The sequence below is a fragment of the Mya arenaria genome, chromosome 8 (genome assembly GCF_026914265.1).
Source record: "Mya arenaria isolate MELC-2E11 chromosome 8, ASM2691426v1".
NCBI lineage: Eukaryota > Metazoa > Mollusca > Bivalvia > Myida > Myidae > Mya > Mya arenaria.
In genome coordinates this window covers 46,922,097-46,947,688 of record NC_069129.1, presented here as the reverse complement: position 1 = coordinate 46,947,688, position 25,592 = coordinate 46,922,097, and the positions used below count along the sequence as shown (strand labels likewise).

At 35.6% G+C, this 25,592-nt stretch overlaps 1 protein-coding gene across 5 annotated transcripts in view; it reads right to left on the bottom strand.

Annotated features, from left to right (window-relative positions):
• Window positions 1-3,424: 3,424 nt before the first annotated feature.
• The window catches only part of LOC128243526 (protein fantom-like), a 34,522-nt gene continuing 12,354 nt past the window's right edge, over window positions 3,425-25,592 (bottom strand). The window contains exons 19-36 of one of the 5 annotated variants that reach the window (XM_052961350.1): window positions 25,313-25,506; window positions 25,107-25,176; window positions 24,366-24,590; window positions 23,662-23,821; window positions 22,834-22,988; window positions 21,657-21,884; window positions 21,077-21,271; window positions 18,520-18,685; window positions 17,251-17,301; window positions 16,514-16,675; window positions 14,833-14,898; window positions 12,257-12,282; window positions 11,771-11,828; window positions 11,266-11,438; window positions 9,801-9,990; window positions 8,880-8,964; window positions 5,170-5,303; window positions 3,425-4,687 (exon numbers count right to left, since the gene is read on the bottom strand). In XM_052961350.1, the coding sequence (XP_052817310.1) occupies window positions 4,575-4,687; window positions 5,170-5,303; window positions 8,880-8,964; window positions 9,801-9,990; window positions 11,266-11,438; window positions 11,771-11,828; window positions 12,257-12,282; window positions 14,833-14,898; window positions 16,514-16,675; window positions 17,251-17,301; window positions 18,520-18,685; window positions 21,077-21,271; window positions 21,657-21,884; window positions 22,834-22,988; window positions 23,662-23,821; window positions 24,366-24,590; window positions 25,107-25,176; window positions 25,313-25,506 (2,451 nt within the window). In that variant the 3' untranslated portion in view covers window positions 3,425-4,574. The remainder of the gene's footprint in view (window positions 4,688-5,169; window positions 5,304-8,879; window positions 8,965-9,800; window positions 9,991-11,265; window positions 11,439-11,770; window positions 11,829-12,256; window positions 12,283-14,832; window positions 14,899-16,513; window positions 16,676-17,250; window positions 17,302-18,519; window positions 18,686-21,076; window positions 21,272-21,656; window positions 21,885-22,833; window positions 22,989-23,661; window positions 23,822-24,365; window positions 24,591-25,106; window positions 25,177-25,312; window positions 25,507-25,592) is intronic. The other 4 variants (XM_052961352.1, XM_052961351.1, XM_052961353.1 and 1 more) reach the window with 4 other exon arrangements.

Genomic DNA, 25,592 nt, shown 5'->3' with positions numbered 1-25,592 from the left:
GTATCTTTGGATTGCATTTGGGGCTGGCGGGTTCGAGGTCAAGGACACTGTTGCTTAAAATAGAAAAAACAGTTTCAACTTACTATTTTTAGTTAGGTTTTATGTCTAGTGATTGAACTTGTGAATATTTACTTTAAGTTTGTTTGGGCACGGTCAAGGACGTTATTACTGAAAATTGGAAAATAGTTTTCAATCATTTACTTGTGTTGATGATATGAAGTGATAAATTTGGTGTCTGGAAATGTATCTTTGAACTGCATTTTTGGTGAGTAGTTTCAATGTCAAGCCCATCGTTTTATAATACTTTTCGGACCAATAATTTCAGTTAAGAATGATATATTAATTAGCGATAATATCAAGTTAAATAATACACATGTATGTACTTTTGGGTCAAATTTTAGGTTTGAACGCACAGAGTAAAAGTCAAAATTGCTAAGCAATCCAAAACTTGTTTGTCATAATTTTCTGATTGCTCAAGGGAGAACCTAGTTTGGTCGCATACCGGCGTGTCGTATTTAAGTTGATAACATGATGTGCAAAACAAAAATAATATACACAATAAGACACATATTTGGAATTATATCAAATGGAAAAATTAAAGCAAATAAAGAAAATGCACTCAAAGTAAATAATATGTATTAAGACATTATTTTTTACGAGTACGTTTTAATTTGAACAGTTTTGACTAAAATTGAATAATGACTTATACATATTTGAACCACATTCTTATCTGTTGAAAAAAATCGATCCAGGTATATACTTAGGCGGAATTTTCTATTAAACCATAGGCTTTGAGTTACAAAATTAATTGAGTATATGCCAGTTATTCTTTTGTGTTTATTATACCCCCATGAAGACCATGAAGACCGGACTACGTCCTGGCAATTTCGACGAACGCAGCGAGGACGCGGTCAAATTCTTAAAATATGCTTTACTCAAGTTCATACTACGTCATTACTGCGTCCCTGCCAGCCATTCTCTGCGTCTCACACATTCCAAATACGTTTCTACTGCGTGCATCTTCACGCGCGCACCACGTTTAATGCGTTCTTAATACGTGCACACCACGTCCAATGCGTTCTTTGTACGTTCTTACTACGACACGGAAGATTGCACCACGCGCTTACCAATTTAAGTGCTTTTCACGTCCTCATTACGTTCTTATGACTCGAATTATTTGTAAATGTGATCCAAATGGAATTACAGTGTTCTATTTATAACTTGCCTATTTTTCATTCCTATCTAGTATTGGTATATAATGAAGTTTTAGGGGAGTTGAATCCCATATGTATACATGATCACTATTCAGAACCTGACAGGTCGTGGTAAGAACCTGATACAAACGTGTCTCAGACGTGTTAAGCACCGAAAGAACGCATTAATAACCGAATGAGGTCTTCTACAACGTGAAACGAAAAGTACCAGTCGTAGTAAAATCGTGGAGGTTGTGATGAGAACTCCATTGACGTAGCATGAACGCAATGACATATTAGAGACAACGTGATGAGAAAGCTATTCAATATTTATCGCCCAGTACCACGCTTGCACTTCGTCAATCAAGTTCCTACTAGGTTTTAGTTACGCCGTCACTACATTCATGCCGTCGTTAATACGTTCTTATTAAGTTCTTACTACGTCCCGATTCGACCACGTCCTCACTACGTTTTTTAACATATTCAAAGTCTGCTCAAGTCCTTTACGTCCATAAAGACCATACCACGTCCTAATAAAAGGTGTTTACTGCGTTCCTTTTACGTTGACCAAGTTATTTTTGAGAACGTAGCCTAATGTGATAGGGGCGTTATCATTCGTAAAAAATAATATGTGAACGAGTTATAACTCTCGACTAAGCATTTCAAAATTCGATTTTCCTTACTCGAATTCTTTACAAAGTATGCCGAACTATCGAATAAGTATCTCGAAAATTCTTATTTACTCCAAAGTCATTTTAAGATATTAAGTAAAAATTTGGAGTAGGTAGGTAAAAAATGTGTGATCTAAGCAAACACAACGTTGTAGCAACGTTTACGCTAACTTTGGTCTAACTTTATGTTATAACGTTGTCACAACATTGTGGATGTTTTTTAACGTTTATACAATGTTAATTTGTCAATCAATACACAACTTTATTACAATGTTGAGACAACCATGCATTATAACGTTGTAACAACGCTGTATGCAGGTTGTGTATTGGTTGCCAAAGTAACGTTGTCGCAACGTAAAGAAAACCTCAAGTCAGTCACAACATTGTGGCATAACTTTGCTAAAACAATGTCACAACGGTACGTGTTAAGCAAGAGATGATTCAATACATGTATATCACACATGTATAATAAGACTTATACTATTAACTTATATATATATATAATAAAAGCATAATTAAATTAATTTGGAGAAAAGCCAGGTAATAAGCCTATGATATTGACTGATTATATCGGTCATTTATCACTGAACAACATGAGCAACAGTTAAATTTGAAAAAGCTTGTATAGTTGAATGTAGGCGAATCGTGACTAAAGGGCCTTCCACCATGAAAAAGTCGTTTGGAGGACCAAAACTAAAAATCATTAGAAAAAAAATAATTTTTTATTAAGTTTTGAGGGTCAATATTTAGCAAGCATAAGCAGGGTGATACAGATATTCTGAATCTGCAACAGTTGAATTGAGGATTTTGAATCTGAGCTGCAAGATGGCGGCGAACGTTAAAAATTAGGATTTTTGGAAACTGTTTTCGAGTGGTTAAAAGTATACTCCTTTTGAACGCAGTAGGGCAAGCAAGCATAGTGCGGAGAAACGCTTAAGCGCTCTTTATGCAATTTGTTCTCGTGCCCTACTGCTTTCATACACAAGAGCAAATTAAAAAAATGCGATCATTCCTTTAAAAGAGACTTGTCCCGATGTTCCAGGACAGACCAACGGAGGGGACAAGGTAATGTCTATATAGACCATACCACCATGTGGTGTGGGTATAACAAGTTAAAAACTATCAATAATGATTTCTGGATTAATCCTGAACTTTAGAACTACTCAATGTGGCAATAAATGGCATGCAAGTTATCCATTATATAGATGTGTAAAGTTTCTTTACTGTGCTATATTAGTGCATTTCTTGTATAGTTTAGAGTGGATATAAGTGAATTTCTTGTATAGTTTATAGTCCTGCACTTTGGTGCAAATATAACAAGAATTGTGCAAAAAATGGGAAAAGCTTGAAATTTGGCAGAGATGATCTATATACCAAAAGGTATTTGAAAAGTACGAGACCCCGGGCAAAAATGACCCGCTTGACCTCTATGTTGGGCATTGGATGAAGTGACCACTTGTTCAGATTTGTTTTCTCAAGTATTCAACTGTTTTAGTCATAATCGTGTATTAAGGTTGATTGATATTAGTGAAATTCTTGATAAAAGTATGTAAAACAAAATCATTTTGATATTTTTTATTTATTTTCTACATCTATATTCAATATTTTAATACATAAATATCACTACATGTTACAGTATATATATTCTTCAAAGCAAAGCACACTTAAAATGGACTCAACATAAAAGGTAAAACACCAAAAAGTAGGTATTTAAATACACAAAGATTTTGTATATGCCATTTTAAGAGAGGCAATGGAAAAACCCCACTTCTGTTTCACTTAATAAAGAGAAACATTAAGCAATATATGTAATTATCTTCAATTTCCAACAAGTATTCTAAAACAAAAATCGATAAAATTTGACAGAATGAAAATGAGATACAATTAAAAAATAAAATAAATATCACAGATGCACATGTACCAATAATAAATACATTCTACACACTTGGACGGTTGTCTGTAAACATTTCAGTAATGAGATGAAAAACACAATATAATCCTGATGTGAAAGGAGTAAATACATCTACCGGTTTTACTCATCAACAACAAAATAAATATATATTGTATATCTTTACAGCCTTGGACATGATGCCAGCAATCTCCTACTCATAGAATTTTAATAATAGTAAATCTCTTGATCTGAAACGTGTACATATATTCACTGTATTCTCTCTCAGCAATTACCCAAGTACACTTCATTTCCAATTCAACACAACTCATTAATTTAACAGTTCATAATGCCAGGAATTTGGGTATGACCCCAAACATAAGCACTGATATTATGAAATGCTTGTCAAATGAGTGTGGAGTTTCTGTAATGCCATTTAACTTAAAAATGATTTTTTAACATTCCGTTTTTTTAATAAGGTGAATTTTTTCATAACCCTCAATAAAATAATTAATTTCTTTAAAATCCGTAAATTAAAATGCAAAGATTAAAAAACACCCTCTCATTTAATAGTGATTTTATCTTACACCCCTCACAAGAGTGCAGAGATTAATATTATATTAATGGTTAGAGTAACTGAACTGTTTTCCTTCATACAGGGAAGATTTTAAGTAGCAATCCCTAAAAAACGGCAGAGTTATTGTGACGCCCCTTAGAAAGCCAAGAGTTTCCGTTATGCCCCCTTCCTTCAACAAAATGCAGTGTTTCTATCATTTTTGTATCTATAAAGGTGTGGAGCTTTTGTAAAGCCCCTCAGCCAGGTCAGTATGTCCCCTCCACCTTCATCTCCTTTTCCACGGAATCCAGGGCAGCCAAACACTGTACAGTCAGGTTCATGCTTCCTATAACTGTCTGCTCTGTCTCAATATCCATAACTGAAAATAAAATCAAAGCATATAAATCTTTCTAAATTATTGTTAAAAGTTTCCTTAGAAAATCAGAAATCACACTAATAAATGTATTATACACAATATCATTTATGTTGAGGGGTTTATTGAGGATTACCAACAAGGAAACATTATAGAAACTCATGTGGGGGAATTTAACCGTATTAATCTAATTCTACCTTTTACTAAGATTTACCACACTATAGATAACCATATCTTCCCCTAATCCCTACAATCACCCTCATTGATAGCCCCCATACTTTCTGTCCACATCCTGTTCCACTCTCACATTAACCAGGGCCACAGTCACCCCTCCCACCCAGGGCGACCCATACTTACTGTGCACATCCTGGTCCACTAGGTCACACCTGTTTGCCAGTATATCCCTCACCTTGATCAGTGCCACAGCCCCCCACCCCCACCACACACACACACCCAAATCCTGGCCCAGCCATGGCAACCCCACTTACTGTCCACATCCTGGTCCTCTAGGTCCCTCCTTTTAGTCAGTATATCCCTCACATTGACACATGCCACACCTACATCCTCACAGTCACCATCCTGATCATCCTCTGGCGGCTCGCTGACCAACGTAAACCGTATCCTGCAAGCACAGGGCAAAAAGGTTATTTTATACTAATCCATTTCACTTCAATACACCATCTCAGCCAAACAGGCTTATCAATGAAGTTGAACTTTAAACTCACCAAACTAGCACAAAGAACATTTATCTAATTTCTTGTAGCATCAAAGTCTTCAACAACCACATTAAAACAAGGAGCAATAAATAAGCAGATGCTAATACTGGTGTGTTTCTTCATCTGCTTAATTTTGCATATAGAGACAGTGACTGGCTATACAGTCAAACCCCTTAGCTTGAATTCGCTTGAAGCAAAACAGGTTGGCAAATAAATTAGGATAAAACAATGTCATATTTATAAATATACCATTATGAAAATAGTTTTTTTATTGCCTCCAAAATGGAGCAGTAAATGCCTTTGGCAAGATTATGTGAAAACATTTCTAACATACCGCCTATGTTATTGTCACTTTTGTTACCAATATTAATGACCACATGAGTTATATGATTATATCATGCACAATTTCCTATATTTGATCATGGTTAGATTTTCACAGATTTTCTTGCCTAATCTACTTTTACGGAACATGCTTTACTTACACACAATAAGAATCACTGAAAAAGTATTCAAAAGGAATTGCTAAAATAACATTCTTAAATAAGGTAGACATAAGGATGATTGTTAAGAACTTTGTTATAGTTAACAACTTGATTAACAAAATTGTTGTTAACTTTTAAACGTGAATTATTTAATGATGAGCTCATATATTTAAATAAAACAGGTACAGCTAAAATAGTTGTCTAAAATATTGTAAGAAATACAGCAGATCACAAAAGAATCCATAAAGCCTTAAGAGTAGTGATGATTTAAAAGTTAACAACAATTGCGTTAACAACATTGTTAACTTTAACTAAGTTCTGATCAATCAATCCAATGTCATGTATGAAGTTGCTCCTTTTCAATACATGAATATATTGTAAAAGTTGTCTTTCTCCATGTTTCATTGAAATGCACCTTCTTGTTAAGCCTATTTATATTAGGCGTAAAATAAATTATATTTGTTTCCAGTTTCCGGACCTACCCTGTTTTTTTGCTTGGCCCTAAACCTTTTTGTTGACATGAAAAATATTTTTTATCATTTCTTTGATTTATTTTCTAATAAAAGTTTTAAATGAAGTGTTTGGGGCTTTTAACAATACCAGTGATGCTACTACTTGCTATATAAATGAACTAAGTATAAACTTATAGTTTTGGTCAACCAAACAATCTCAAGAAACAAATTGCCTAATAAAAAAATGAAAAAAAATGGACTTTAGATTGTCTTAATGTAAATCTATTGATTTTATTATAATTCCATTCAGCAGAGTAATGTTTTTATGATGAATATCACAATAAAAATCATACAGCTCACAGAGTGTAATTGTTAGTCAACAGTAACACAGAAACAAAACTAGAACTCCGCGAGTCGGATGTGTCGCCTGACGAATTATTTACTGTCGACATTATAGCTGTTAGATTGGCATTTCATTCATTTATAGACAATGTGCTCAAGGTGAGCTAAAAAAGTGTGCAAGGTAAAGTTAAACATGAAAATTAACAAAGGGCAATAACTCTTATATGGAAGCAAGAGATACAGGTTTTGTGCACTGCGATCCTCTTCAATAAGCTCTATCTATCTATAAAGTTTCAAGTTGATAACTCTTATAGTTTTCGAGAAATGCCCCGGACAAAATTTAAGCTTGAAAATTAACAAAGGGCAATAACTCTAAACATATAGATGCAAGAGTTACGGTTTTTGTGCACTGCACTGTCCCTCAATCAGATATACCTACGGAATAAGTTTCAGGTTGATACCTCCTATAGTTTACGAGATATGCCCCGGACAAAACCTAAGCAAGAATATTAACAAAGGGCAATAACTCTAAAAATATGGCAGCAAGAGTAACGGTTCTTGTGCACTGCACTTGCCCTCAATGAGATCTATCTAGCTATGAAGTTTCAAGTTGATACCTCTTATATTCTTCAAGATATGCCCCGGACAAAACTTTAAGCATGAAAATTAACAAAGGGCAATAACTTTAAAACTAAGAAAGCAAGAGTTACTGTTATTGTGCACTGCACTTGCCCTCCATGAGATCTATCTACATATGAAGTTTCAAGTTGATAACTCTTATATTCTACAAGATATGCCCCGGACAAAACTTTAGGCATGAAAAATAGCAAAGGGCAATAACTCTAAAAATATGGAAGCAAGAGTAACAGTTCTTGTGCACTGCACTTGCCCTCAATTAGATCTATCTACATATGAAGTTTCAAGTTGATACCACTAATAGTTTAGGAGATATTACCCCGGACAAGCGAAAAGGGGATGCGGACGCCGCCGCCGACGCCGCCGACATAAGTAACCCCTATATGTCATCTTTTCAGGCGACACAAAAAGCAATATCATTGATTTAAAGGGGTACAATATAGGTTAATGCAATTCTCTTGATGTTTTTTTTTTTCAATTAATAGCTACCTGGTCAGGGTTCGAATTTAGACACGCATACTCGCAAAATGCGAGCGACATTTGCAAATTGCGAGTGACTTTTATTCAAGCTCGCAAAATTCTGCGAGTGGCTTTTTCTAGACCACAAAATGTTAAAAGGAAAGTAGAATGAACATGAACGTAACTCTGCTACGTAGTCGAGTGTAAACAGCCTAAAAGTGGCATGTTTACACTACCAGTATAAAGAAGACAGTACGGAGTTAAGCTCTAGTAAGTTTTCAAAAATAAAACAAATACGGAAAAGGCCGAGTTTTATCTCGAATCTTTCCGGGATGCTCCAAGTCGTGCATAACACATAGTGAATACAAATGACGTTATCACCTAGCTCAATCATTGGCTAAATTTAGCGCTTTCGCACACTATATGTTAACCCCATTAACCTTTGAATATATTTCCGCCCAACCGTCAAAGTGAATAGACTTCGTTGATCGATATATTTCATGGTTCATCCATGCTACATTTACTGTTGCTTTTATTTCTTGTAAATTTATAATGTTATTGTTTTTAATACTTATAGACTTAATGAAATCTGTAGCGTGCTTGCCGAATGGGTATTACCCGATGGCGAGGGTAAATATACAATGTGAACAATGTCAAATTATTGGACAGCGGCCAGCATCTGATGAGTCTTTCCGTACCCCCCAAAAAGAATAAGCCATCTTAAAGTTTTAGTAGTCGAGTCACTCAAGATTGATACTTTTTAATATTCATAATTTGTCTTAAGTGTAAATTTCTACTGTAATTAGAGAATATTATAAGGGAATAAAGCAAATAATAAAATTGCAAGTTGATTTTTCATTTTGCGAGTTGCTTCAAAAAGCACTCGCAAAAGTTTGCCAGTGCTCCTCAAAGTTAAGTTCGAAGCCTGCTGGTCACAAATTCCCGTTAAAAAAGTGCCAAAATATCGCTAAAATTTAATTCATCTGTTCAACAATCATATGCTTATGTTTTGATCAGTCAAGTGGAATGAGTTTAACATAATAATACATTAAAATTATACAATATAAATTTTGATGTATAATGGTATAACAAGTGATAATGAATGCCGAACCTTCCATCATCCGGGTCGGTGGGAAGCAGCATGCTGGCGAGATATTGGCGACGCTGGTAGTTGTTTTCAAAGTCCACATGGAATGCTGTAACGGGAGTAAAACTAGTTTACAAAGTTAAAATACATATGTATATGTACATATTTATCTTGAAAGTTAAAACAGTAACATTACAAGTGTCTTAAATGTGAAAAGGAACCATCCAACTTACATTTGACTGAATGAAAAGTTTTTTGCAAGTATAAATTAGTATAAGCAACTAACACATATTCATAACATAACATAACATAAGTTTTATTAGTATTAATGTTGTGGCAACTTCATAGCCATACAAAAGATAACATACAATGAAATACAGTGGTACAAGTACACAAGAACACAAACTTTTACACAGAAGAAGAGTGAACATTTAATTTCCACCTCTGTTGCAAAATGAAAAATAAACAAACTTTGATCACTTTAGAAGTAATTTTGGCGATTTAGTTGTCATAAGGTTTTCGAATTTTGTTAATGTTGGCCATCTGCAGTAAAAATTGCTTAAATACTTTTTTCGCAGTTCTCTGTGTTTAGGGCAAACAGTCAAATTCTTATTTTAACATAAAGTTTTTTATTGGATAAAGTCAGTCGGATTGTTTTGTTTTTGTTTTTTTATCTTATTAGTTTATCCATATATCCTTATATAAATTACACAGTAATATGTATACAAATGGGTCGGGCCAAAACTTATTACAACAGTAGCAAAAGGCTACCTTCTTTTGAATCCATATTTCTATGCAGTAATATTATCGCTCTTTTGAAAACAACAGTTGATTTTGTCAATTTAAACATAGTTTATTTCATAGTTACACCGACATAATATCTTACCAAATTTTAAGAGAATTTTATACATGTTCATCTACAGAGGCCAACAAATAAAGACTCACTGTTGCTAAAGTTGAACTGTATGTTATGGTATGGCTTGGGTTTGGGCAGGGAGAATGGCGTCTCTGTCTCCTGAGGATCAATACCGAGGAACTTGTATTCCACAAACAGCTGTTTAATGTGGTCGTTGGCCATTGCGGCTGAGTCCTCCTCCAGCGATACACGATTGATGGCCACTGTTACAGAGTTGCCCTGAAATAAATCGAAGACATAGTAGAAATTGTTATTCCTTACACAGCTGCTTGATGCTGTCATTGGCCATTGCCGCTGAGTCATTTTATAGAGATACAGTAAAACTGCGATCGCTCGAGGTCGCCAGGGACCGAGACAAAACCTCGAGGGAACCGATGTTTCGAGCGACCCGATTTTCAATTTTCCAGTTTGATATGAAATATCTTTCAGTGTATTTTAAGTTTGAAGTCGTCAAACAGACTGTTTACTAAGACACCGATTCTTTCCTGTAAAGGACGTGAGTGGGCGTGTTGGTGTCTTGGTATAAGTAATGGGTCCTTCATTAGATTTCTCAGGTGTTTGACAATTATTTTCTTTCATTTGGGTGTGACATTTTGAAAGTAAGGAACCCGATCTAGCTATCCTCCCTATCATGGGTCCTTCACTAGATTGCTCAGGTGTTCGACAATTTGTAAGTTCTTTCTCATTTGCCAAATTGCAAAGCAAAGTGACAAGAAGGAATTATTTTCAGAGATTCCGATGTTGGATCGATATGGTAGTGTTTTAATCATATTTTTATTACTCATTTAAATTTCTCACAATTAACTTCTCGTCATTAACTTGTCATAATTATCATCTCAAATGCCCATATCAACTAATATCGGTCATGCGTTAACAGTGATAAACGGTTTTTCACACCTTTTCAAATTGCCTTTTAACTGTCATTGCAATTTTTACAACTTGCGAAAATTTTAACACCTGGCAATTGTTTGTTTATTTTGGAACACGCGTTCGGGAAAAAGTGTGAAATTATGACCTCGAGGGAGCCATAAGGTTTTGTGCACGATTTGTGTGCTTGGGACCGAGGATATTGCTCGACTGCTCGACATAATTAGGTTTCGAGGCAGCGTTGGTATATTTTATATGAAAATAGAAGGAAAAAAGTTCGGGACCAAGCTCCGACCTCGAGGGAACCCCGGTTCTCGAGCGACCGCTTGTTCGAGGGAACGCAGTTTCACTGTACATGACTAATGGCCACTTTTACTGAGTTGCTTTAGAATGAATACAGTCATGTGGAATATAAAGACACCATTTGATTAGTGCCTTATATTACTAACTACAAATTATAATGCAGTTAAATGTAACCAAGGTTTATTACTTACAAATAAGTCTATTATAACACAAGCTTATAAATTCAGCCTAAGATTAGCATAACAAATAAGTAAATCTTTTAAATGAATAATGACAATAATACTTAACACAAGTAGCATTGACATTAATCATGATTCAACTTACAGGTTTGGACTCTGGTTTCTGTTTGCGCTTGGAGGGTTTGGGTGCGACCATGACACCCTCGCTATCAGATTCAATTGGTGGAGTCTCACTCTCGGACTCTGTGGGTGGTGCTTCCTCCTCCCGCAGGGTGCCGCCCTGGCTTGCAGACGGTGACACGTTTTCAGACTGAGATTCTGCAGTAAAAAGGTAAATGTGAAATTTTATTTTACAACACCTCATAAAGGATGAATAAGTGACAAAAGCTCTGAGGTGCTTGATTTATCGGTGATCATATTGGGATTGAGGCATTTAGTGCTTCATATATATATATATATATATATATATATATATATATATTCGATTCAGAACCAAAAGCCATCATGATTGTTTCCCTTAGAGAACATATCCTTGATGAAACTCTGAGCACGGTTCAGATTCTTATATATATTTAATTCTTCTTTTATTTCAATATACTTGATAGATAAATTTTAACTTAAAGGCTAAAAATCCCCAATATCTGACATACCGCTTGGTGTCTGGTCTCCAAACATGGTGTCTGACCGGATAGTTGACCTCATCTCATCCTGCAAGCAACAATGTAAGGTGTATGTTAGATCACAGTGATATTTTTTCTCCTTAAAATTTGGTTTTTACCTCTTTATTCTCTCAGATATAATCTGCATTTACAACCAATGTAATCGCCTATTGGGCTTCATTAAGTTCTATGCTAATATAATTGTTAAAACATTTCAGTTAACCAACATTGGTTGGTTTTTAATATTAGGTAAGTACATGTAATGGGATCTAAGAACTATGTTGCTAATTGTATTACATAAATAACAGAACAATAGTTTTTCGACAATTTTCATTTGTTCTTGGAATTGTACCATCTTGTGTCTTGTCCCAATAAACTTCCAAAGGGGGAGGGTCTAATTTGAAAGTGCATTCTTGTGGAGGGATGAATGTTTAAATGGAATATCGCTAGGTGAGAAGTAATCTTATATAAACTCACCCCTGCTCGCTCAGTGGCTCTGGATCCTGCAAAAATACCATTACAATAATTACAGTTGATAAACAAAGAAAGCTATTAATTGAGTTAATTAAGTTAGCTATTAATTAAGTTATTGTTAAATTTTCCACACATGATTATTTTTAACATTTACAATAGTAAATAATGTTTTCATCTAAATTTTTTTTTATATAATTTCAAATAAGCACAAATTATTCCGGTATCAGTCAAGAATTTATCAATGATTTTTTATGTGGTTCACCTTGTTTAATTTATTTTCATACAATTTTAATGTGCTCTTATATACAAGGGTTAAAAGTTTCTAGTTAATTATTACATATAAGAGAATACATAAATTAAAAATCATGAACTTAAAATTAGATCCATGCAGTTAACAATATATTCATAATAATGATAATAATAACTTTTATAAACATGCAAATTATTTGTTTAAATTAATTTTGTTACAACTGTAAGAATGCATTGCAATTGTGTAACAGAGAAAGTTATCAATATCAACTGATAAAGAAACAAAACAATCATTGAAATATTTCATGCAATATTTTAATAATATAATTCATGTTTCATTTATTTCAGAAGCTGTTAAAATACATTCATATGAAGTGAATACTGAATAATGATTGCATCTTAAAAACAATTGTACAATGCTTCAAGGCATAAATACCTGAACATAATTACCACACATATATTTTAATGTAACATAATTTTATATAAATACTTAAACTCCATCCATAGATACATATACCCCATATACTTGTACCCCATCCATAGATTCTTACATCCCATTCATAAATACTTACACCAGATTCATCGATACTTATATCCCATTTATAAATACATATATCCCAAACATGAATACTTATTCTAATGCATTAATACATATATTATGCCGCTCATTTTCAGCCTACTAAATGTTCGATTTTTAACACATAAAAAAATAATTGTAATTATGCAGGAGATCATAATTAGATATTAATGGCATTTCCTCAAATACTGAGATATTTCATTTAGGACACATAAGTAATTATTATCACTTCTTACATCTCTAAGTTTGAGACAGGGTCTAAATAATCATTTAATGATCTTTCAGTATCATGTTTAAGGAGTATATAAACACATACATGTTTTCATTAAAATAGTGAGGATTTAGTAATCAATAAGGCAACAACTTTGTGTAACTTTGTGAAAGACATTATACTCTATGTCTCTATGTGTAAAACTTTGTGCTTAATACTTTGTGTGCATCTTAAACTGTGTGAACATTCTAAGTGACTCAATTTAATTGAACGAGCTAATAATTAGGCTTCTATATTTAAGTTAAACTATTCATAATACTCTGTTATTTGTTACTGGAATAAAAACGTGAAAACAACATGGCGCTGCACGTTTCTTTTTGTCGGAGTAACGTTATGTGGCAGACACACGTTATGTCATGTTGCGGGTGTGAGGCGCACAATGCCGTGCACCCGAACTGTCGCATAAAACATATATCTCATCCATTGATACTTATAAGACATCTTTTTAAACATAAACCCATCTATAAATACATAACCCAAACCATAAATGCATATATCCCCTCCATAAATACTTATACCCCCTCTATAAATGCTTAAACCTCATCCATAAATACCATAAATACATACATCCCCTCTATAAATGCTTATACCCCATCCATAAATACCATAAATACATACACCCCCTAAATAAATATTATACTCCATCCATAAATACCACAAATGCACATACCCCTCCAAAGATACTTATACCCCATCCATAAATGCATACACCCCATCCATAAATACTTAAACCCCATCAATAAGTACTTATACCCCATCAACTGATACTTATACCCCCTCCATAAATACTTAAACCCCATCAACTGATACTTATACCCCATCCATAAATACTCAAACCCCATATATAAATACTTATACCCCATCCATAAATACTTAAACCCCATCAACTGATACTTATACCCCATCCATAAATACTCAAACGCCATATATAAATACTTATACCCCATCCATAAATACTTAAACCCCATCAACTGATACTTATACCCCATCCATAAATACTCAAACTCCATATATAAATACTTATACCCCATCCATAAATACTTAAACCCCATCAACTGATACTTATACCCCATCCATAAATACTCAAACCCCATATATAAATACTTATACCCCATCCATAAATACTTATACCCCATCAACTGATACTTATACCCCATCCATAAATACTCAAACCCCATATATAAATACTTATACCCCATCCATAAATACTTATACCCCCATCAACTAATACTTATACCCCCTCAAGAAGTTCTTAAACCCCATCCATAAATACTTAAACCCTATCAACTGATACTTATACCCCATCAATAAGTACTTAAACCCCATACATAAATACTTATACCCCATATATGAACATGCAGTTAGTGTCCCATGCATGCACAATACACTGGCCAATATTTGAACTGTAAGATGCAGTAGTGTACATTCCAGTTTCATACAGGAGGGTACATTTGTACAGGGGGAACCATGCCAGTGTTTTACCTGACCAGAGAAGAGTGTCTGATGTGTTTCTCTTACGAGGAACAGGCTTTGGAGAGTAATCTGAACCTGTTAGCGGAGAAATGTTAGCTGTGAGTTCAACTACCAAGGGCAACTGTGGCTTTGTTAGGTAAAACAACTAGCTAAAACTAGCTAAACAAATTATGGCCAGAGATATATTTTTTTTAGATTCTCATACCCGCCTGCCCTTGTCCAGAACTTGTCATGCCAACATTTGGTGGTTCTTTTTTAACAAAAAATGGCCTGTTCAAGAACGGTCAAATTGCACACGAAAGAGCAAAAAAAAATAACATGATGGCCTTTTCTTTATTTCAGAAATTTATTGATTTTTTTTTTCTTCTGCCAACATGCCCAATCCGCCTAAGAATTTATATTTCTCTGACCATAACTAAGATGAAGGCTTTTGACAGAATGGAGGTTGGTTTTAAAAGCACTGGTAAATCACTATATTTTGGGGGAGATAAATACCTTAATAATCATTCATAAATTAATCAAACTCAAAATTTTAGATTTAATGTTTTACAGATAGTCAAACAAGAGCATTGTAAAAGGCAAAATGAACACCAGACTTATCTGTTGTTTTTCATTAAAAAGGGGCATCACTCAACAATTATCTAGCCAGAGTTATCGGCCATGCCATTCATGTGTATATTGTCTCTAGCAACACATGAACAACATTTCATTTAGAAATCCTTATTGGATTTATAGTTATCGTTAACATTTTAAAAAGGCACGCAGACACCATTGCTGCACACATATAACCAAGGCTATCACAATATCCTGACCTATTCTCTACAAAAAACTAATGACAAAATTAAAGAATATGTTTACAGCAGATCAAAACACTTTTCCTCATTTAAAGCTCATTGGAAATGACAGGGACAAATCCAGTAAAAGATATTAGTCCTTGCAAAACGAACAATTCGCTTGCCCGATTACCCTATCATAAACACAATTTACAATGTATAGCAAATTGATTCTATTCTATCACTGTCATAAAATATCAAACAAGAACAACTTAGCATCAACAAATCAATATCTGCAATGAAGGAGAAAAATAAGCTTGAGGATCACTGAAAGAAAGAGAAAAAAAAACTATAGAAAAGTTAATTAAAAAAGGTGAGGATATCACACAGATGGGAATATAACAGGTGAAGATATCACACTGGGGAATATAACAGGTGAAGATATCACACAGTGGGGAATATAACAGGTGAAGATATCACACAGTGGGGAATATAACAGGTGAAGATATCACACAGTGGGGAATATAACAGGTGATGATATCACACAGTGGGGAATATAACAGGTGAAGATATCACACAGTGCGGAATATAACAGGTGATGATATCATGCAGATGGGAATATACCAGGTGAAGATATCATGCAGTGGAGAATATAACAGGTGAAGGTATCACACAGTGGGAAATATAACAGCTGAAGATATCACACAGTGGGGAATATAACAGGTGAAGATATCATGCAGTTGGGAATATAACAGGTGAAGATATCATGCAGTTGGGAATATAACAGGTGAAGATATCATGCAGTGCAGAATGTAACAGGTGCGGATATTCAGTAAGGAATATAACAGGTGGAGGCATCACACAATGGGTAATATCTGATGGGTAATAAAACAGGTGTTCTGTAGAGATGTGTCTACCTCGACTGGCCTGGCTTCCTAAGCTGTTGGCTTTACTGTGGACTGAGCTGGCCTGGCTACGGACTGAGCTGGCCTGGCTACGGACTGAGCTGGCTTGACTGCGTACAGATCTCACAGAGCCTCGATCTGAGACAATGTCCTCCTCTTCCTCGATTATAGGGGCTATAAATAGGGGACCAGGATAATAAACAACTATTCTGTTGGTATTATGTTTGTAACTAGCACGATGATGATGATGATGATGATGATGATGATGATGATGATGATGGTGATGATGATGATTTTGTCCACTTTATACATTTAAGTATGAATGCATAATTATGGACAATGAAATGAAGACTGAATATCAAGTCACTTATGATTTGAAGCACATTTGATGCAGAATGCCTTACCTCTGTCAAAGAAAATAAAAATCGGAAAAATCTCTACATTTGTCAGTAAAATATCAGCAAATTAATATCAACACACAAATACTATAAACACTAACCATCACTTAATAAATTAGATTTGTGGTAACACAGAAAAAGACTACTACATCAATTGTTATTTCATTAAAAGTTACTTTACTAAACATTCACATGTTAAAAACATAGTTTTTTTCAACACACAAAATTGTAATATGAAAGGTATGAAAAACGAAACAAAACGAACAAAGGGTAATGATTATAGACAAATACTATTATTGTAAAAAGATAAGGCATAAAATCCTTTGAGACCATCTTGATGGTTGTCCATACCTTCTTCTGGGGTGGGGGACGGGGATCTGACAGGTTCCTCTACTGACCGCTCTGTAACGTTTCACACAAACATGCAACATTTACACATGCGTGATTATGATATAGGATGTACATGGATGACTACATGTATAATGGATATAGGAAATGTCTGTGATGGTTGACTGAGTATGTAGGGTTTTAGCTGAAAAGTTATTGAAGGGTGCTGCATCCTGTCCTTTTTCAGTAACACCCTTCTGCCCTCATGGAGACCAGCATAGGTACCCTTCTGTCTTCATAGAATTAAATGCTCGAGATTGTCAAATACTTCTTTTTGTATTGTTTAAAACTTATAATAAGATTATAAATATATACACACTTTACATATCTGGCAGTTGAAATAATCATTTAATCACAATTTCTAACAATTTCTGCCAAATTCATAATGTTCAAGTACTTCGTAGCCTGATTCATTGTGCCCTTTTTACCCCTAGCACCCTGTCCCTTTTCTGCAGCACCCTGTACTTTTTTAATCCTTGATAAAACCCTAGTGTATGTGTGATGATTATTTATTTGAAAAAAGAAGAGACTGTAGAAATTGTTTCATCTGTTCATAACAAAATGATGCCAAAGAATTACTAAGAAGAAAAAACGGGTTTGAAGCTGCACTCTCACAGATTGACAGTAGTGTCTTATCTTTTTGTCTCAGAATCAGCAAATTTTTGCATCAATGCCTTCCTTTCAGTCATAAAAGTCATATAAGATAATTCACTCTAGAATAGATCATAAGTATTTGGAAAACTGCCGAAAAAAAACGATTTTTCTTAGAGCGTTAGAAACCGTTTTAACCATGAAACATCAATGTTCAAACGTAAATATGAAAATTGCGAACTGATCTTTTGTCAGCAGTCTTATATTACTGGTTTTCAATTATTTACATAAAAATAGGCTCATTCCAAGACAAAAAATAAAAAAGATGTCAAAACGGTCGATCTGTGAGAGCAGCTTCAACAAGAACTTCAAGACTTAGCATGATAAACATGAAATACTACTTTACTGTATGCCATAATACAGTGACATAATTCACCCATTGTGTTAAGTTCATATACAAATTGATTTTGTTGTTTTATTTTCTAATATTAACCCCAAAATATTCTTTTTCTGGCGTACATGTTTATTACAACCATAGCATGATTCTATAACTGACTACATTGCTATAAACTAGATTAATAATTATAAAGCCCTGCTTAGCAGCAATTACACAACTCACAATAATATTCTTAAATCCCCTACCTGGTGTTTCAATGGTTTCATTGAGCGTTGTCATGGTGTCAAGGCCGGGCATGAGTGTGGATACAGCGTGGGATACAGCCTCGTGAACCATGGAGTCACGCTGAATAGCTGACGGCTGTGCGATATCTTCCTCTGTCTCACTGGAGGGCTCCTGAATTAACTGACGCTGGAATATTCATCAAAATGAAGTGAGATAGACTGCACAAGAAGGTAAAGGCGCTGGAATATTCATGGAAATGTAGTGAGATAGGCTGCACAAGAGGATAAAGGTGCTGGAATATTCATGAAAATGTAGTGAGATAGGCTGCACAAGAGGATAAAGGTGCTGGAATATTCATCAAAATGAAGTGAGATAGGCTGCACAAGAGAATAAAGGCGCTGGAATATTCATGCAAATGTAGTGAGATAGGCTGCACAAGAGGATAAAGGCGCTGGAATATTCATGCAAATGTAGTGAGATAGGCTGCACAAGAGGATAAAGGTGCTGGAATATTCATCAAAATGAAGTGAGATAGGCTGCACAAGAGAATAAAGGTGCTGGAATATTCATGCAAATGTAGTGAGATAGGCTGCACAAGAGGATAAAGGTGCTGGAATATTCATGCAAATGTAGTGAGATAGGCTGCACAAGAGGATAAAGGTGCTGGAATATTCATCAAAATGTAGTAAGATAGGCTGCACAAGAGGATAAAGGCGCTGGAATATTCATGCAAATGTAGTGAGATAGGCTGCACAAGAGGATAAAGGCGCTGGAATATTCATGCAAATGTAGTGAGATAGGCTGCACAAGAGGATAAAGGCGCTGGAATATTCATGAAAATGTAGTGAGATAGGCTGCACAAGAGGATAAAGGTGCTGGAATATTCATGAAAATGTAGTGAGATAGGCTGCACAAGAGGATAAAGGTGCTGGAATATTCATGAAAATGTAGTGAGATAGGCTGCACAAGAGGATAAAGGTGCTGGAATATTCATGAAAATGTAGTGAGATAGGCTGCACAAGAGGATAAAGGTGCTGGAATATTCATGAAAATGTAGTGAGATAGGCTGCACAAGAGGATAAAGGCGCTGGAATATTCATGAAAATGTAGTGAGATAGGCTGCACAAGAGGATAAAGGTGCTGGAATATTCATGAAAATGTAGTGAGATAGGCTGCATAAGAGGATAAAGGTGCTGGAATATTCATGAAAATGTAGTGAGATAGGCTGCACAAGAGAATAAAGGTGCTGGAATATTCATGAAAATGTAGTGAGATAGGCTGCACAAGAGGATAAAGGTGCTGGAATATTCATGAAAATGTAGTGAGATAGGCTGCACAAGAGGATAAAGGTGCTGGAATATTCATGAAAATGTAGTGAGATAGGCTGCACAAGAGAATAAAGGTGCTGGAATATTCATGCAAATGTAGTGAGATAGACTGCACAAGAGGATAAAGGTGCTGGAATATTCATGAAAATGTAGTGAGATAGGCTGCACAAGAGGATAAAGGCGCTGGAATATTCATGAAAATGTAGTGAGATAGGCTGCACAAGAGGATAAAGGCGCTGGAATATTCATGAAAATGTAGTGAGATAGGCTGCACAAGAGGATAAAGGCGCTGGAATATTCATGAAAATGTAGTGAGATAGGCTGCACAAGAGGATAAAGGCGCTGGAGTATTCATGAAAATGAAGTGAGATAGACTGCACAAGAGGATAAAGGCGCTGGAATATTCATGAAAATGTAGTGAGATAGGCTGCACAAGAGGATAAAGGCGCTGGAATATTCATGAAAATGTAGTGAGATGGGCTGCCCAAGAGGATAAAGGCGCTGGAATATTCATGAAAATGTAGTGAGATGGGCTGCCCAAGAGGATAAAGGCGCTGGAATATTCATGAAAATGTAGTGAGATAGGCTGCACAAGAGGATGAAGGCGCTGGAATATTCATGAAAATGTAGTGAGATAGGCTGCCCAAGAAGATCAAAATTCAATTCTCAGAGCATCTTATTTGTGCCGGTTGTACATGCATACAGTCTTTCTCATATTTAGATGGATAGATGAAAAAACCTCAATAGTTATAGAATTATGTCTGTGGCCATTATGGGCAATTTATAACGTGGGTATTGGAAAAGAATTATGTGCTTTGCTTACATCATATACTCATAAGTTATATTAGAAGCATCATGAGTCTAGGCTAGCTATGCAAAAATAACAAGAAGCCAAATTTTAAGTAACAGAGTATTGATTGTTCTCAATCAGAAAGATGTGTAAATATGTAAAACAATGTGCACAATTATCAGATAAGTATGATAATTTGTCATTGTAATAAATGTTGCCAAGATGCGTTTGATTTATACACTTAATTGTTCATTAAAATGACAACAGATATTAAACTTGAAATTTTCTGGACATTGCCAAAATCACATTTTTTTTAGATGCTCTCTTGAAATTTAATCAGATAAGGTCAGCAGTGCTAATGCATCAATGAGAAAGCACTTTTCATTTCAGATCCCCCAAGCTAAACATTCTTTCACTTATTAAGACTTAAACTTAATCTTATCATTACCAAACACCTACCCTTGTTGGCTGCTTGGGCTGTCTGTGTTCCCTATCCTCCATGTGGTCCCGTGGTTTGGCTGCAGGTGTGGAGTGGGCGGAGGGTCCGGGGAACTGAGGTGCCATACGCTTACCCACCCGGGGCTGCTCTTGCATGCTACTGGTGTCCTGGAATGCTACTAGCTTCTCAGGGGGCTCCTGTGGGGCCGCTTCCAACTGAAAGGAGGGTAAGAGAAGGATGTTTATAGAATTATAATTTCATATCTTTTATATAACAGGATAAGTTATTTATCTTTTTTCAATTATCAATGAACCTTACACGTCCAATACATCCAACTACTTCTTTTAAGAACAACAACATTGAGTCGACATTTGAACAACAGGTAAAGTAATGAAGAACATTTCAGCTTGATACACAGGCGTTTGGAAAAGAACCCATTCTCCCGACACCAATTTAAGGATAGATAAAAAAAATGCCCCTCCCCAAACCAATTTTAGCAAAGATTGAACAAATCTCCCCTCCCAATAAGTATCCTAACTAAGTTCTCTAAACATTCTTTCTTTTCATTCAAAAGTTACTATATAAATCCAACCACAATACCTCGTGCGGTCTCTGTGAACCAGTCTTCATAGCAGAAGGAGGCATGTACGTGAACTGCCACCTGAGTTCCACCTCGACTGTGCCGTTAATGTGCCCGTTAGCACCTCTCAGCTCAAATATCCCAGATACACCTTTATCATGGGCAAGGGGGATGAGCGGAATGTCGGCGATACCCAGGTACGATGTCTGCTCGGGGTCTGTGTCGTCAAATATGAAGATCTTCAGTGGCTGCAATAGATAAGAAATAGGCATTGTTCAGTTAGTATTTAAAGTGTTCATAAGATAAACATTTCGTTAAGTACTTAACATTGGAGGAAAAGGAATACCTTTCAAATAGGTATTTGTTAAAGTAGTGCTTTTGATAAGTAATTCACATTGGGAGAAATTGGGTTCCTGGCCCCAGTTTCTCGAAACTTCTTCAGTCCATTATAACAGGATTAAGCTAATTGCACTATATTTCTTTGTCTTTAATTCGTGTAATATCAACTTCAATAAGAATTATTACACTTTAAATAGAAATAACTGTTATGGTTATCATAATAAACTATATTTTATTTATCAATATCATATTTAAGTATGTCTTTCGTCTAATTGAAATAAGCGACTTAAGCCTATTAAGCTTAAGAAGTTTTGAGAAATTGGGGCCTGTTGATTAAGTATTTGGTTAAGTAGTGGCTTTGATTAAGTAGTTCACATTGCAAAATGTAGGGTACCTGTTGAATAGGTATTTGGTTAACTAATGGCTTTGATTAAGTAGTTCACATTGGGAGTAATTGGATACCTGTTAAGTAGGTATTTGATTAAATAATGGCTTCAATTAAGAAGTTCACATCGAAAGAAGGCATTGCTGAGCCAAAGAACTATTCAACTCTTTTTTCCGATGTGAACTACTTAATCAAAGGCACTTCTTAACTGTAAAGTAGTGCCTTTGTAAGCTAAATAGCCTATGTAGCTCATTAAGTAGCTAACATAGGAAAAAATAGGGTACCTGTTGAATAGGTTTTTGGTTTAGTAGTGACAGTGCACCTATTGAAAAGATATTTTATTCATTTGTGAATTATTTGATTATCCATAGCTTTCATTTCAGTCCAAACTGTAATCAAGACCATGAAGTCCGAGGTTGGAATGATGAAAGTTCAGACTCTGGGTACCTCATCCCCCTCAACCCCCTACTCACCATGGTTTTAAGGTACTGGTCGAGGTCAGCTGTCATTGGAACTGGGTATGTTTTGTGGTCGTTAAACTCTGGGTTATTGGAGCTGTTGATGATCACTGTGTCATGATCGTTGTAGTCGAAGAACTGGTATACACAGTATGGTGATGGCTGCACATCTGCAAGGCAACAATAATTCATAAATTAAAAGAGACCAAAACAATTTGCTTAAACAATGGTTTAATGCTGTATAGTATTGACTTGCTCAGTGTAAAACTTCTACAACATAGCTCCACTTTTTTCTTTCTTTTTTAATTTGCTGTTTTTTCATGGATTCAACAAAGAACCCTTATTTTCTCTTTTTGAGCAAATCGCCAAGTCTAAATATCAAACAATGTATAAAAACAATTAAATAAAAATGATATCATTTTACGATGTAAAAGCTAGCCTAAATATGCCACATCTTTCAGTTATGACTTAAGAAATTCCATTTGTGGTATGAGACATACCAAATCTGTGAATAACACCATAGGGCTCACATCAACTCTCGTCTGCCATTTTTCAAAGCAAAAAGGGGGCATAGCTCAAAAATTGTTAGTGCCAGAGTTTTGGGCCTTAAAATGTTATGTGCGGATTATCTTTGACCACATGTGTACCAAATTTCATTTGAATACTTTGAACATTTTATAAGTAAAAGCCAAGACTGAAGTTTCTGCACGCCACCAACTCTGCCAACAACAAGGCTATGACAACATCTCAGCTTTTGTTCTTCAAAAACAGAAGAAACGTGACTTTTTCTGTTAAAAAGGTGAACAATCGAAAGCAATGATTAAAGCAACAAATCCCACTTACTCTCTCTGCGAGCCTTCAGACTGGAACAGCGTACGACCTTGATATGAAGCTCATTGACGTTATCTGGCGGTCTCCTGGCAGCTTCGTCGTCCAGGGCTTGTAGGGCCTGGTCTGACGCTCGAATGTTGGTCGTCATGTAGCCCAGGGCCTTTGTGCGTTCCTGAGGGCAGATAATATAGGGTTGTTTTTACATTTGTGCAAATGATTATTGATTAAAAACGTTTCATAATATCCTTAGTAAATAATCTACTATGTCTTATTTGTTTTGGGTATTTTGGTGAAAATGTATGGGTTTTTTTCTTTTAAGGAAAAACTGGTTATTCATCAAGTACTCTTGATATCAGTTCAGTATTGTTCCTACATGTTTAGCTAATGACATTGCAGATAGGCAGTCAATAAGTACTAGGCTTAATTATTAAGAATTTCCACTTTTGCAGATGTTTAAAGATCCGTCACTGCCACTCATCCAATTGGTTGGTTGTGACCCATCTAGAACAATGTGAGAACCCCTTTAAGTTCCATGATTCCTTACCCTGATTACTGTTTTGATTACTGTTTTGCGAAAAATATCTCCTAGATACCAAATCACTTTTAGGATTCTAAATGCAATAGCTTCCTGGGCACAGTCATACACTATAACAAGCACAATAGCAGGGCTCAAAACTTGATCTTACAAATGAAGAGTCTCTTTATCATAGTTGTACCTTGTATAGCCTGAGAGCCTGGTCCATGGGCACACGGAGCCGTACCCAGTATTCTATGGTCCCAAACCCGATACCCGTGCCGGACGCCATGACCCCAGTCAAGGTTGCGGTCCCATGGATGCGCCCATGAGTCTTGTCAAAGAGCTCCCTGAATGTAATTTGGCATGCAGCGATCGTGGTGTAGTCCTGGCCAAAAGACTGGTGTAGCTCTAGAGTGCATGATTCCTGAATATTCAAGTTTTGATTTTTAACAGTAATTAATCAAACCTATAATTTTACTAAAAGGTTAAGTTAAAGATTGAAACCAATTGCCTCTCCCACAGGAAAGGTGTCAACAGATGCTGTCTGTAATTACTATTTACACCAGTTATCAATGGTTTGAAATCCAGCTGTGGCACATTTGTGATCTAGTGGTAACACACTTGACTGTCAATCCAGGGGTCACAGGTTTAAACCCAGGTCCATCACTAAATATACTTATCATCTTCCGGGAGGGATGTTAAACAGGGGTCCTGTGTGTCGGTGCTACACATTGGTACATGTTTAAAAGCCACAGTAGCTCTAACCAGGGTTACATTCTATCATAGAACTATGCCTATCAACATAACAAAACTGATCTAACTCTAACTTTGAGTGGACACCCATCACGGATAGGTAATTGGCGTTATAAAATAAGCATACATCCACCATCAAAATAAAGTGATTTCCAATAAGAAAGACCACTGATCAATTGGAACATACCTTTTGAAGATAATGTAGGAAGAAATCGTCAACTTTGACAATGTACTGAGATGTGAAGTCAAATTCAGGTCTGAAAAAGAAAATATCCACTTAATAGTTGCACAATGATGCTTTATCAAATTTTCATACTACATAGTATGTATATACAAAATTATGAATATTAAACATTGAATAAAGTTAAAATAGAAATCAAAATGCCAACCTACCTGCCTCCCCTAACAACAGGCGTACTCTGAATCTCATACTCGAAGAACTCCCAGGTACAGAACAGGGATGGTTCCTCGTCACCTAGCAACCGAAGGGCATCGCTAGACAGAGTTGCCTTGGTTACATGGATCTCAAACAGGTTCTGTCCTCGTTCAAGGTGGATTGTCTCGTCAAACTGCTCCACATCTTCATCCTATGGTATATTGATTAATTTCTCTTATAATCTCAGTCATAGTCTTGTATTTTTTTCAGTTGGCATTTTTACAAGTAGTCTGCAGT